The sequence below is a fragment of the Aythya fuligula genome, chromosome 2 (assembly GCF_009819795.1).
Source record: "Aythya fuligula isolate bAytFul2 chromosome 2, bAytFul2.pri, whole genome shotgun sequence".
Taxonomy (NCBI): Eukaryota; Metazoa; Chordata; class Aves; order Anseriformes; family Anatidae; genus Aythya; species Aythya fuligula.
The window spans coordinates 40,458,099-40,474,003 of NC_045560.1; the positions used below are offsets into that span (position 1 = coordinate 40,458,099).

The 15,905-nt window shown below is 38.4% G+C and overlaps 1 protein-coding gene across 5 annotated transcripts in view; it reads right to left on the reverse strand.

Annotated features, from left to right (window-relative positions):
- Positions 1-15,905, reverse strand: part of THRB (thyroid hormone receptor beta) — a 107,033-nt gene that overhangs the window by 14,574 nt on the left and 76,554 nt on the right. For 4 of the 5 annotated variants that reach the window (XM_032182003.1, XM_032182004.1, XM_032182005.1 and 1 more), the window contains one exon: positions 3,015-3,115. In XM_032182003.1, the coding sequence (XP_032037894.1) occupies positions 3,015-3,115 (101 nt within the window). Of the gene's footprint in view, positions 1-3,014; positions 3,116-12,685; positions 13,014-15,905 lie in introns of those variants that run through there. The other variant, XM_032182002.1, reaches the window with a different exon arrangement.

A 15,905-nucleotide genomic window follows, 5' to 3' on the forward strand; every position in this document is an offset into this window, starting at 1 on the left:
AGGTAAAATCTTACAGCTGTGTGTAATATCTATCTCCTAATAAAGATGTTGAATTAAGACACACAGAGAAAAAAGTATTTCAGTTTGTGCTTCTATCTCCTGCAAAGACAGTGAAGAACTCCGTCCTTACTAGAATTTTATCTTACAACATCTGGCTTGAGCTAAGGGTGCAACTTTTTCCTCCTTCATAACAAAAAATCTAAAATCGTAATTAAACTGACTTAATAAAGTATGTGTGTAAATCTTTGCAGGACTGGGACCTGCTGGGTTGAACCAAAATCCAGGAAGTCAAAGGCAAGCTGTTCTCACATGGAGTTTGGATGAGGTCTCAAATTCTCATTTACCCAACTGGATTTGGATTTTACTCTCAACCCTGTGACAAATTCCTACAGACGGAACCTGCCCCTCTCCTCCCTGCAGATGTCTCTGGACACACTGAGTAACCTCTAGTTAGAGCAAGAAATAGAAAAATCTCTGATGAATCTCAGGAAGTGGCACTGAACTTCTGTCTTCCAAACCTTGCACGGGACTTAATGTAGCTCTAGCTTTATAATTTTAACTTTTCACCAGCTGTGTGAGGACCAGCACATTTCATTCTCCCATTTCTTTGTATTCCTCAGATATATATATATATATATATATATATTTTTTTTTTTTGTAAAAGAAAACTCTTTGATCATCTCTAGAAAATATGTGATAAGGAAGTTGCTCTCAATATTTATCTAAATATTTCCTCACAGATCACCCATTTCTCTGCCTTGGTGTTCAGACTCATTTTCAGGCTTACATGTAATCTTGCTAGTGTTTACACAAACGTATGCCACTTTCATTTCCTGTACTTGGTTCATGTATGCACATGCATAAATAGGTGTACGCTGTTATGATCATGCACACAGCCACATTTGATTCATCTGACAGATGATTCAGACTCCCTTACGTCATTGGAAATTTCACACATACACACAGTGAAGTACAGAAAAGGGAATTTCTAAGCTATAAAGAGAACAAGTAGATTTCAAATCTTTAAAACAAATCTGTGTAACAATAAAATATACATATTTTTTAACAATAAAAGAAAGCACATTTTATTGTAAGGAAACCTCTCTTTTCCTAAATTCTTTTACTATGCACCTATACAGAAATAGGTGCAGTGGGTACAGCTTGGAGAAATAATTCAGGGACATCTGAATTTGTTTTATTTATATTTCAAGCCCTTACAATTTACTCTTCAGAAACCATGTGTGAAGATCCTATGCTCACAAAAGTACTCAACAAAGCAAATTTGTGTCTGTCAGCCCTAATTAAATTTGTTATAAAATGAAAGTAATTTTGAGTAGAAGTGACTAGTAAATGTCAATTTTATTGAGAATTAATTATATATACCTTTCCTGATAAATCATACAACTCGAAATGTATATGCAGACCTTCCAAAGCATGAGTTGAAATTGTTCACACAAAATAGCTGTCAAGCCATCTTGTACAGTGAATACATTTGCAAGAAGAACAACAAAACAAAACAGTCTGGAAGCTAACTATAAGGAGGAGAAACAAATTAATTACTTGTTGCAAATGGTTACCTTGGTTCTTTGTGCACATAAGCATTATTTTAAATTGCACATCAGATAGAAGAATTATTTATGAAAACCTAAGTAGATTTGGTATGCTATATGTTTACAATAGCTGGTAGACATACAAAGAAACACTTCAGTTAGAGTACCAAAAACTTCAGTAGGAAATTTGGTGAGAAATATAGCTGTTCAACTGGGGGCAAAAGCTATTTCATAAAGCCACACTACTACTTACTTGTCATTGTATCTGAATTAAGTCATATTCATATATTTTATGAATTGTTATCATCTGGTATATGGGATGCAAATGGGTGAATATCACTTCTTTGGTTCCACAATTTTTCTCATATATAAATATTTTTTCATACATACATGGATGTATGCGTATAAAACCATTATGAATATTACCACAAACCTGTTACACATAGGATATTTAGGTCCTTGTGCATCTCATAAATGTATTTTAGGACAATGCTGTACAATAGAAGGAACTATTTCAGTACTGTTACTGTGATATGGAGCTCTAAAACCAATCCAAACCCAGAATTTCAAATCTAAATATTCCAGACTTCAGGAATGAACAGAATATTACTTTTGTGGCTTAGTCCCATGACACTAACGCATGACATGTGTGGTCCCATTTGTTTAGAAGAACTTTTTTTTTTTCCCCACAGGAAAGAATAGTTTTCTTACAGCATCTCAAGCTACTCAGGCAAATTTACAGCAGTGAAATCATGTAAAATGTGCCTGACTGACTGTGTTACTTCTTTTCTTTTTCTTAATTTACTTGCCCAAAGCAATCCTTTTTTTTTTTTTTCATTTTTCATGTAGCTTTAGAGATGCAATTTAGGACTGAAAGCACATTTCAATATTGTTAAGTTAAAGAAGCAAAAAAAAATTTTACGTCTGTTTTAACTGGGTGTCAATGCTTCCTGAAGTGATGGATGTTACTGCTGTATGAGCATGTGGAAGGCACTTTTGTTTTTATTTCTTTTAAGTGATGATGGGAGGCACTGGAACACTGTTAATCACTACAGATTCATCATGGCCATAGGCAGAATCTCAGCTATTGCATAAACAGCTTCACTGAAGTTCCTGGGAGGATGCTGATGTACGTTGGCTGAGAACATGGCCAAAGAAGCATTAAAAAAAAAAAGGAAATGAAAAAGCTAACAGTTAAACAACAACAAAAAAAATTAAATTCATTGTCTTCTTTGCAGAACCAAACACTGCAAAAATCAACTATATTCCTTATGCATATGAAGATCAGCAGCAGAGCCAGATATGGCTTATCATCAGTACTGGATGTTCTTATTCGCTTCTAATCTTTGTTTTTTTTTTTTTTTTTTTTTTTTTTTTTTTTTGACAGCACAGTTCAGGAAATCTGTATAAATGGAGGAGCTGGAGAGCTATTTCTGATTCCCACCTTCCCACTGTGCCATTTACCTTGCAACCTTCACAAGTGATGCAGCGATAATGATATCCGGTGGCTTTGTCCCCACATACTACACATAGCTCATCCTTGTCTAAGTAACTGGGTATATACCCTGTAAAGAAAAAGAGGACGTGGCATGTAAACTCTATATAAAATGATATGATACATTCGATATAAAAATATCATAGTACCTTTCACTGCAGATCTTGTCTACTAGCCCCATACTTCTCAACTGCATTTCCTGAATAAAAAACTCATGCTAACAATATCACAGAAGTATTTAAATATATTTTTGCAGTATTTTCCATCTTACACAGTGTTTCAGCATCTACTGGTCAAGAGGGACAAGTCACAGCATGATTGCTCTCTCCTGAATGAAATATTACCTCAGAAAAATAAATATATCTATTTTTACCTCAAAGGCTTTGATGTGAAAAAATAAATAACAGCAAGACATAGATTATATTACTCTCTTCTGTTTCACAAAACTTTGATATGCTTGTGTACTGAAGATGAGGTTCCAGGTTGCAGAGTGACTCAGGGGGCCTGCTAGTAAGAATATTTACTGACAGTACCTTTGTTTCAAAACAGCTCTGCAGGTGTGGCTCCAAAAGTACCAGCAACAGATCACAAAAGCTGTATCGATCATAACTTACCTGGGTGTGTTCCACAGTTGCATTTAATAGAGCTTGAATTTAGGGCAAAATACGTGGGCATCCAAATATGTGTGTGTGTATGTGCATGTGTGAGAATATTTTCTCTTCTGAAGTGGTTCGCCAGACACCCGATGAGTGAAATCAAATACTACTACTATGAAAAACATTGGCAATGCTCAGTTCTTTTCCCACACCATTTGTTTTGACAATACAAACATATTCTCAATTTAAGCAAAACAACAACAAAAAAACTGTTTTGATGGTAACCAAAGTAATTCTAAACCAAAGAGGACTTTGAAATGGAGTAAAATATAAACCTTTCAAAGTAAGTGTTGCCATAATTCATAATTAAAGGAGTTACAGTATACAAGTTTTCTCTCTGAAAAACCTCTCTGTACAGATGTAACACAAAGACTTCAGATTCATTTTGAGGAGAGAGAGTGGTGCAGCTATTCATGTAACCCTGTAAAATTACTGAAGTACAGTGAATAGTTCACAGAATGACCGAGTGGCTGGGGCTGGAAGGCACCTCTGGAGATCACTTGGTCCAACCTCCGTGCTCTAGTATGGACATCATGGCTCAGGGCTGCGTCCTGTTGGGTTTTGAATGTTCCCAAGGATGGAGACTCCACAGCCTCTCTGGGCAACCCGTGCCAGTGTCTGACCACCATCACAGTAAAATAAAAGGTTATTTTATACTCTTAGATGGATTTCTAACAATTTCTAATTGTGAAACAATTTCTAATTGTGCCCTTTGCCTCTTGTCCCATCAGTAGGCATCACTGAGAAGAGTGGCTCTGTCTTCATCACTCACCCCCACCAGGTGTTTTTACAGATGGAGAAGTTCCCTGAGAACCTTCCCTGCCCCAGACTGAGCAGTTTGCCTCTCTCTCAGCCTCTCCTATGTCAGATGTTCCAGTCCCTTCAGTGTCTCTGCAGTCCTTCACTGGACTTGCTCCAGTGTGTCCATGTCTGTCCAGTTCTCCAGCCTGTCCCGGTCCCTCTGAAGGGCAGCACACCCATCTGGTGTATCTGCCATCCTCCCAGTTTTGCGTCATCTGCAAACTTGCTGAGGGCAATTTATGAGTGCCATTTATGAGAGAGTCCTTTGGATGGAGCTGGCTGTAACATCATCCCTTCCCTTGCTAATGCACCTGCAGCACAACACGTTAAACCTGACTCTGAGCTTGCTGCCTTGGTAGAGCTTGGTAGGCCACAGGTGCACGGAGAGCAACCAGCACCAGGACTCATGGCACCAGAGGGCTGTTGGGGGATTTTGTGAGGGGATGGCCATCATCCTCCTGTGACCAATGTGCCAGAGGGTCAGCTCAGTAACAGGCAGCTTGAATGAAAGTGTAATTCTGAGTAATTATGAGAATTGAACATTACAGAGAGACAAATACACCTCTTAGGTAATGCTGGGAAGCAGCACCACTCTGAAGCCATGCCCACCTGTCTGCACCTTAGATTAATGAATAGTCCTACTGTAATCTGAAAGAGGACTGGTGGTGTGAGCAGAGATCTTACTGATGTATCATATCGGTTTTCAGTATGGCAAAGCATCAGATTTGCATTTAAGTTATATTTCCCCTTTATGGACTTGGGTAAAGGCTGGTGGGCTCGGAACTGGTGCTGTGACCTTGAGGGAAGACAGACAGCAGGGTTTCCATTCTAATTTACATCCCTGGCTCCTAACGGACATTATGCTGGTAGAGGATTAGCAGAGGCTATTATCCCCCGCCTGCCCCCCTTCTGCTCACACAACACATACATTACGTGGAGCTGACACAGGAGGAAGAAGCATCAGTGAAGGGAAACAGCATTTTCTGCTAAATTTCTTGTAACTATTAATGGCTCCTTGATATTGCTATTTATGAGAGGTAGACTTAGTTGAAGCATAGGCTATGCCCTCTAAAATTCAGTATCACTGGCTTGCTTCCTCAAGAAATACTTCTGAATTAAATGCCTTGATATTTCATTAAGTATATAATCTGGTTAGCACTGCTCATGTAATGGCAGCTTTGTTCTACTGGAGCAGCAGGAGACACCGTGTTTGAACTGCTTCCTTAAATACATACAGCAGACTGCACATGTGATCGCTGGTGGCCATCTCCTTGGAGTTTCATGACTTTATCCTACTTGGGAAGCAGTTCTCAATCTGGCAGAAAAGAAATGTACAGGCAGTCCTAGTCAGAAATGAAAAACAGAATCCCTATATGTAAGCACATTCATTTTCTTTTCTTCTCCTTTTTTTTTTTTTTTTTTTTTTTAAAATTTGTATTAAAAATCTGAGAGTGATAGCCACACTTTTGTTTATTTTTAATACTCTTCCCAACAGCTCATTGGGTCAGAAGCTGCAGGAAAGCAGGAAAATTGGACCTCTGGCAGTGTTTTAAAAATATACATGATTCAGACAAACAGACCATGCCAAGAGGAAGAAAGGGGTCTACATTCAGTTCCTGCAAATTGTAACATCCACTGTAAATAATTTCTAGTAGCTGCAAATATCCAGTCCAACCTCTGTTTAAATTCAATGCAGTTTCATTTGCCCAGAATTGCAGAGAAGCAACTCCAGTACATTTCTGTTGCTACTCACAGTTAGAAACAGGATCAGCAAGAATGAAATTCAACAGTATTTTTCTAAACCGGGTGCCAGCACAGAGGCTACAAACAGTGCAAGGCTGATACCTTGCGAGGTCATGGACATCAGTAGAGGTTTGTGTTGGTGTTGGATGGTTTGAGGAAGAAGCAGAGCAACAGACTTCTCCCACTCCTTACAGCACTGAGGGAAAACAGAGGAGGGGTAGACTGATTGTCTCTCATGTCAGCGAGCACTTTAGCTTCTCGTTTGTTCAGTAAGCCTGGACCAAACATAAAAACTATGATGAAGAAGAAAATGCTGTATGCTAACCCAGGTGATCTCCAAGTACAGAAGAGTGTCTGATGACAAATCTTATGGGAGCGGTAGGTAGATTCCTATTTCTGGCGTTTATATTTCATCCTGTATTTCCTGGTCAGAGACTATGAAGTGCATAGCTAAATGGAGTCATTGAAAAGCAACACCCACCTCACTGAACTGTGCAGTAACAGCCAGTTCTGTTCCCTTGTCTTTCAGGCCTGTGTCTAGCATCCTCATGGACTATCATGTACATCCAGTATGACCTTCACAATTACTATTTCTGTATCATGTACGACTTGGCATCGTCATTCCAACACTTACTTTGCTATGAACGGAGAATATCAATTTTGCTATGAATGGAGAACACCAATAAATGACCTCAACCTGCCACGTCTGGTGTTTCCCTGCAGCCTCCGGTAACTCCTTTGCTCCAGACTCCCACCTGCCAGCCTGCCTAATCTTACTGGCTTGGCAAGGCTAAGTACTCGGCAGGACCACTGCCCCTATCCCAGAGGAGTGGGTTGTATAATCCACTATAACCAATCTTGGTGGTGATCTATGGTATCATTTAAATTGCAACACTCCTTGTAGTGGCACAGCAAGAAACAAGTCCCTTCTGTAGGAAAATGAACCCGCAGCTGTAAGGACAGACTGGGATCTGCTAGGCTATGCAGTCATGCAGCCGGTGTCGTTAATGCTGTATGCCCACATTTGTGGGAACGACACCCCAACGCACACCCTGCACGGTAGGGCAGATTGGCAGGACACGAAGAGACAGTCTGTGGCTATTTCTGCCCCCCTGCAACAAGGCAAAGAAAAACTATTGAAATGAAAACAACCCGCGAAAAATGATACCTTTTTTTTTTTTTCCTTTGCACCCTGGCACACTTTATAGAAAGCACATTTTGAGAAAAGCAAAACACAAGTTTTAGTTTTGTTAAAGCATCGTTGCATGGACTTTACAGCTGAAGGTGCCTGTACCATTGGCTCAGGGAGTAAACCACCCCTTCAAAAATTCTAGGGCCCAGACTGTGCTTGACTGCCCAACTGGGTATGTGAGACCAACAAACAAATTGTGTCTATATACCAGATGTTCCTTATCTGATTGTTCCTGATCCACCATAGGCTTATTCCCTGCAAGCAAGGAAAGACATTTTTTCTACTGCACAAGAACACTTGTGGTTTAAGACCATTATTCAGTATTTTGATTTTCATTGCACAATGGCACAGTCGTGTATTGAATTTACTCTCTGAAATCTTTTCCCATCTGGTATGGCTTGCATGACTAGAGACCACTCACTAAAATGAGGAGTTCAGACTTATTCATAGGCTAGTATTCACCTACTAGACACTGCAGTACCAAAATGAAAAAGAAGAAATTAATTACTACCTTGAGAATCCCGAACTGTGTTAGAACTGAAAAGAAAATTCCTACTGCTGTTCTACCGATTTCATAGTCATGCTGTAACTCCTTGCAAAGCATAAGAAAATTACAAGAACCATCCAGATATTGTCCTTGGTACACTTGTGTAGAAGAAGTTTAAAGGATGTTTATTGGACAAAACACAGAGCTGAGACAGAAAAAGCATAAAGCATACTCCATTCTTGTCTGTTTGTACAATTATCGATATTGATCGGAAAGGCGGTGCTGATACACTGATCCCTGTTTCCCACTTTCTTTAATTCACTCCCACTGAGAAAAATTGCTTACTTCTCTTTCAAGCTTGGAAACACAGAGAATGTTGTTAAACAGATTCACACTTCTTGGTAGCTAGCTGGCTCGCTTGTCCACAATTTTGATTTTTGCTGACATTCTTTCAGTTATGGAATTACTAAAATTTGGAAAGAGATTCTGTAAAGCTAGAAATTGGAACATTTTTTATAGTCTCTTTTCTCTTTTCTAAACTTTGGGTTGAGTCAGAAACCTTACCAACAGTAGCGCATTTTGCACAGATGTGCTTGAAAATATTCTAGCCCAAACTGTGCTATCACATAAACTGCTGTGCTCAGTACCATACTTGCATCCATTACCAGTTACAGGTACAGAATGCACTACTGTAGATAATACTCAAGAGTCAGACCTCAACTTTTTTTCTTCCAAAATTTTAAAATATTTTTAGAGACTATACTTTAGTATCCCAAGTAACTTATTTATTTAGAAATCTCAATGAATATTGGTTTTACTGCTGGCATAAAAACAAAGTATGACTTAGTTTACTCTTCCATCCTTCCTTTGGTTGTGCAAGGGTTACACTAAAGGAGCTGAAAACACTTTTTCCGCTGATATTTTTATTAAAAAAAAAAAGAAAAAAGAAATTGATATAATTCCAAATGCATAATGATTCACTGAAAGAGAAGCCAATTTTCTGATCACAGCTACCACTTTAGATGTGTGGTCAAGAGCAAAACTAACCATTTCTAAACTCTAACTAATTGTTAACGTACTTGGAGCTGCTCTCCTGCAGGAGCCAAAGATAAAAAATACTCAATCTTTTTGCAACTTCATTATATGCACACATAATCCCTGCACTGCTAGGAAGACATTTTGACACAACCCCCAAGTTGTATCTTCTTGGCTATTCAAAAAGTACCCTTCACACTGCTAAAAAAGTACCCTTATGTTTTCACACTGCTAAGAACTCCGTTTGGACTGATTCAGTAGCACACTCCAGCAGTTTTACAGTTTGTGGTCTTAGCTGCATGCAAACTGCTTGAGAAAATATAAAGGGATATACTGACGACAATTACAGTTACAGTAATAACTTTCATAGCCACTATCACTCAGCATACAGAGGCTCTTAAAAAGATGGCATTGACCTCAACCTTACATCTGGGTAAGATGGGAACAAACAGGGATGAGTACCTTGGTAGCTTGCATTGCTACAGCACAACTCAAGAATTTTAGCCTGCAAATCTGTATGTTTTGGGTCAGTTCTAGTTATTTCTGGTCTGCCTCCACAGCACCTGAAGTTAAAGCTTAATTTCATAGACAGCACTGAGCATCTTCCGTTAATGTTGTTAATTTCTGTTAATTTTGTCTGTGAAATCCAGCCCTCAGACCAGCTTTAACTTTGCAGACCTACTTTTGTGTTGTCCAAATGGACAAAATACTGCACACATCCCAAATGTGGGGATACGGAGCTTTATGGAGATAATTCTTTTGTACTTTCCTGACTGCACTACCTCTATCCTGTCACAGGGTACTCCTCCTTACTGTATGGGTGGTGTGAGTTGATGCACGGATGTTTTTGTCTAGACTCTCAGCCTCTGTGCAAAGTTTACATGGCATGGGCTCGCCAAAACAAGTGCCGTTCATCCATCATGCAGGGCTGTGAGTGGCACTGTGAGAGGGATAAAATATTCCAGTGTAAACTCACTGGGACAGAAGCCGGTATGGTACCTCGTTCTCACAAACATCAGCCCAGTTTTGTTTCTTTAAAAACAAAGTACATCTTGTCGGCTGTTTTCTGGGGTAGGATAAGGTCCAAAAGCAGCTCCTGAACAGAAAGGCAAGCTCCTGTACAAATGTTGTGCTGCTATCTTTTAGCAGCGTACAGTACAGCACAGAAGACCTGGGCAACAAAGCTATAACCACACCTCCATCTCCAGATTTTCCAGAGCACAACTTTTTTTCCCTTAAAATTCGAGACTTTCATTTGAATTTGTGACAGATAATCAGGAAATTATAGTTTCTAATGTACTGTAATAGGTGGAGCAGCTTAACTGTTTTCTTTTAATTTAGGCTAACTAGCTCTACTTTCAAAGTACTTACTTTCTCCCTTCAGTGACACATTGTTGGAGTCTTTCGTTCTTGTTTTTTGAATTTACTTCCCGAATTCTTTTAAAGTGACATTAAGACAGAGAAGTAACTAAACTCCCCTATATCCATGTACCCTTTTCAGCATAAAATGCTGATGTTTTTTTCTTCCCAGATGGAAGAGACCTTAACCATTTAAAACCTAGCAAAAGTTTTGATAAAAAAAAAAAAGCTTCCATGTGCTGCTGCTTTCAAGTACAACCTAATTTGAACAGACGGAATATTTTTGAGCTTACTAGGAATTTCAGGGGACTAACAGAAACACCAACTGCAACAACGAAGACTCCTCATGGACACCTGCTTAGGGACTTAATTTTGCTTTAATGGGCTATTACCAAGGCTTCTCTAACAAACTCCCTCTTCTCCCCTCAAAATCAATTCTGGATCAATACAGGCACACATGCCCTGTGTGGAGCCTTCTGTTCTTAGGACAGGATTAAAAGATTCGTTAGTTTTACGATAGCTTGGTTAAAAGATGGAAATTAAAAAACAAAAAAGAGATGGAGAAGACGCACATGTCCCACACGGTTAGATCTGGTCTGCTTAACAAACTCAGCATTTGCAAAGGTTCGACAGAAGGGATGCAACTTTGGATTGATTAGCCCAGCAGCACAGCTCTGAGGAGTCCCGAAGAACGCTGCTCTGTCTCCACAAATGATCAATTAAAAGCCTGCCGGAGAGACAGCTTCCATCCAAATTCACTGCCATTGTTTGTGAAACCGAGGTAGTAGCAAACACGGACAGACAAGTGATTAAGTCAGTTCTTTTAACCAAACAAGTAAAAAACTTTAAACAGAGCATAAATTGTATCAGCGTATAAACTGTACTGAAAAAAATCATTTAAAACTCTGACATAGGTATATCAGTTACTATTTAAGATCCTTTAACATTCTGAAAAACATATTCCTTCACTGACTTTGCAATAGCAAATCTCTATTAAGTTGATACCGTGTAATATTTTTTTTTACCAAAAACAAGACATGAAAAAAGTGTAGACTTATAAATTCTTCAGCTAAAACACAATAGTAAATAGCATTAAAAAGCCTTCAAAATGTTGCACAGCACAAAAACATTCCTTATTTTCAACTACATTTACTCTACAGTTTAATCATGTTCTTACAGCTTGCTAGCACAGTTTTTTTTTTTAATATCTCCTTAATTATGAAATGCAATGCTGTTCAAAGAATAAAATTAAGACATTTTTCCATCAAACGTATAGATTTATTGCACCAAGCGCTAACGAATATTGCCTGCACAAAGTAATATATTTTAGATTTCCATGTTGTTAGTAATATTAAACAGTCTACTTTTGACTACAGTGCTACTTTAAAAATAGTAAATGGTGTTTATCTAGCTAGTTCCATCAGATTCACTGGCATTTTGGATAACTGCGTAGAGAAAATCTGGTCTTAATAGAAAAAGGATATTATGTTGATACAACAGACTGTGTATGTTTATTCTTTAATTATGTGATTTTAAAGAAACATGAGAATGTATACTCTGTATGCATCAGTTTGCTCGTCTGACTTCAGAACAAGTAACACTGAAAAGATTTTCAAGCATTTGTAGGCATTTTGGGCTCTTTTTGAGAAGTAATATCTGCTTTGTTTACTTGAGAGAAGAAAGAAGAAATTCTAAAAACAAGCAAGGATTCAATCCAAAGGGAGCTGATATTGCACTCTGATTCTCTCCCACAAACATATTGATTATAGCAACTTTTTGGATTCAGAATAGTCTGTTGCACAGAAAGAAGCTTGAATTTTCAGTCTTTTCTGCTTTGGGTAATCAGTAACTGCATGGTTTTCATTTAAAAGAGAGTTACTCTATTAAATGCAATCATTTTTCCCATACGTATTTACAGATGTATTTTCAAAATATTTTGCCTGAGTTGCTGAGTAAACAGAGTTCACATATACTGGCAACGAGGACTCACACAAATTGTTTGCAGGAAACTAGAAAACACAGCTTTAAGATGAAGAATATGTAACGACGGCATTTCAGAAGAGAAACTTTCTTATCTAGCTCACCGATGAATAGTAAATGAACTTAACAGCCACAAAAAGCAGAAAGCAAGCAACAGATATGAAAATGTCTTTTATAGATTAAGAAAAAGTGCCTGGAAATCCTCATTGCTCACAGAAAACCTTACGATCACCTAGCAACCTATGTTACTGCTGCTTTCAATTTTGAACAGGCAGCCTTCACATTCAAAGATGTATCTGAGCCAACTGATGCAACTGTAAGTTTAAAGCAAAACAAAAACAAAAACAGAGATTTTTTTTTTTTGTTATTTAAATAAATTGCCCCTACCTTTCTTCTGAGAGTACGATGGCGACTGCACTTGAGAAAAAGTAGGTTTTTCTTCGGTGAAATATTCAGGTTGGTTGTACTGATTCAGGGCCATGTCCATGTCAGAGTACTCGCTTTTAAACACGTTTCCAGGGTAACTACAGGTATAAGGCTGATTCACCGCCCAGGCCTGTTCCATATATATGTTGTTACTGTGCAGGACCTGAGCATCACAACTGCTGTAACCCTGATTATCTTCGATATATGTGCAATAATCAGTGGACTGCATGTAGCAATTGCTACCAGCAGCTGGGTGCACTTCATATATTTCTTGCATACAGTAGTTCATTTTGTTACCCTATCTCAGCTTCTACTTTTCGCACACACACACACACACACAGGCATGCATACACATGGAATGGGAAAGGAGCACTGAATATACAACACCAACAAAGTCGACTGCAAAACAGCCCGTTTTACTTTGGAGCGGCACCTGATGTGCTAAAATCCTATTTATACTGGGATGGCTTGTGAACTCCCCTGCCAGTCAAACATATTGGGAAGCAGATTTATGACAGTCAAAGGTCTTAATCTGTGACTGTAAGTTAATTCCAAGGGAAGATGGCAGACAGGTAGCAATGAGCACCAGACAAAGAAGCGACGTCCCAACAAGCCTCCTGTTGCACTGTTTGTCCGCAATAATCATTTTATAAACCGTTTCCAGCCTTTCCCAATATGATTAGAAAATGATTACTAAGGCAAGGACACAGTTGTCACTGTAGTTGTCAACTTAAGTGTGAAGCATTATAAAGACTGCTTAAGAACTCCCAGAGGGCATACGCTGAAAATCCTAAAATCAATAATCCTGTTTTTCAGCATTAAACCACAGAAAATCCAATAGCGCTGCATTGATGACCCAAACAGTAGTCTAGTTTTACAAAATTTAGCAACTTAATCTGTCATCAGCCTTATTGATTTTGGTTTATAGAATTACATGCATGAATCTCCCCAGCCTTCCCCACACGTACAATCCTCCCTATTGCCTGCTAATGCAGTTATGGGAAAGCAGCTTTTTTAAACTTCAGTGATTTGGGGAGGTAATTTCTGTTGAGTTCAACAGGTGGGAAACTTCAGAAATAATATCAGTTAATCGGCAAAAAGAACGCTACTTAAATATTATCAATAAGCTAATTGTTTTGCTATTTTCTTTGGTAATCTTTTATGTTTGCGGTAATGAAATAAACTTTCAGAAATGCGTCTTTGTGACAACAGCCTGAGTAGAGTAGGCAGAGCTTTTTGCTTGTTTTGGCTCACATATTACACTTGTGTAACACAGTGTGAAAAAGCACACATTAACAGTTAAGTTTTTTTTTTTTTTTTTTTTTTTTTTTAGCTCAAGTCCATGATGTAGATTTTATAAACGGGGATTTTGTCTGTGATAAAAGGCATGTATTAGTGGATTAGGCAAGTCCGGATTTTTCTAGAATGGATGTGCAGCACTTCCTAAAAAACATGCCCGTGTTTCCTAAGGAACTTTGCAATAGTTGTTTACACTGAAGCCCCAAAACCGTACCCATGTATATGACTGGTTGGTAATTCCGTGGTGCATACAAATGCAATACATACAACCTGCCAAGCTTACTTCTCCACGCTCTCCAGAAAGAAAACATTCCACAAGTGCAATACGTGGGCTGTTCATTTACCACGAAACAATCTCCTTTAAAACTAGCAGCACTTTATGTCGGAGCTCGCACAGAGGTGAGGCTGCATTTTACAGGTTAGCAGAGCAGAGTACCTAGAAATTTTTGCACCACCCAAAAAAAGCTTTTCAGAACTGAACTTTAAATTCTCAGTGGGAATTCCTTCCCTCGTAGATTTGCTCTGCCAGATGAGGCAAAATTTTCTCTTCTCTTGTTTTTCTCCCTCTTTGATTTGGGTTTGTTATTGAAAAACTAAACAGAATTGAGACCATATGTAGACAGAGCCATCGCAGCCAGGATGAAACCTGAGGATATGGTATCATGATGCAGCACAGGCTGTGAATTTCTTTCTATTCCGAGATCAATTCCTCAAACATTATTTGTTTTCTATTGCTACGTCAATAATACTTTGAAATGTGTCGTATGTGCTACTTTTCACAGATTTACTGTAATATTGCTTGGGAATTAAGTTACAAGAAACTGCAAAGAACGAGGAGAAAAAGCAAAAGGGATGAAAAGAAGAAGCCTTTTCTGACCAAAAAAAAAAAAAAAAAAGAAAAAAGAAAAAAAGAAAAAAAAAGAATGATAAACACTGCCACGGAATGAGGTTCCCTTACCTGTAATGTGCTAACAATAAAGAGGTTTATAGCACTGCAGATTGCTGTTCCCTTGGAAACAAATCAGTTCAAAAAGACCGCAAAGATTTAACATCGCTATTAAAACTGAAATATACCGAAAATATTTTCATTTGAATCTCTTAGGGTCCAATTCTGCAGGCCCCTTTTGTGTATCACTTTGAATTAAATCATGTGAAAAAAAGACAGATGGATCTTTATCTAAAGTCTGAAAGTGGAGGAGAAAACAATATTTACAACTCTTCTTCGTCTTGTGTTCTGATTTGAATATTAGTCTTCAAATCATGTCACACTGAGCTTTCACTTCTTTCAGCAACGTAGGATCACATTTGGAATTTTCTTAGTTCACAAGTGTCTGTCTGCTTACGCTAACACATGGAAATTAATCACTAGTGGAATAAAACCTCAGCTGTGGGCAGACAGGCCAATGATAACAGAAATTTTGACATTGTGGCAGAAGAAGATCCAAAGTTTTAACCCTTCACAGTCTGAGGTGTCAGCTCATTACAACAAAAGAAGTAGATTTTTTTTTTGCTAAATATGAGTCCTGAATGCCCCAAACATATTGAAATACTCACCCTGCAGTAAATCAGAAACAAGAGCAGAGCAGTCAGCGACGTTACTGCAGCCCGACTGAGAATGCCTGAAATGAGGTTTCTGCAGGAAGACTGCCTTCCAGGAGACCATGCAGATCTTCACTGACTGATGTTTTAAATTCTCTGACTAAACCTTTTAATTATGAAGAATCAAATGTCCCACTAAGCTGCACTTCTCTTGTGACTTAACTCGGTTACTAAAATAACAAAATGAACCCACAGAAATTTTAAGTAAAGACAGTATTCCTGTGCACGATCCAACACAACACTCCAAAACAGCCAAGATCCCCAAAACACTAAAAACCAGCAT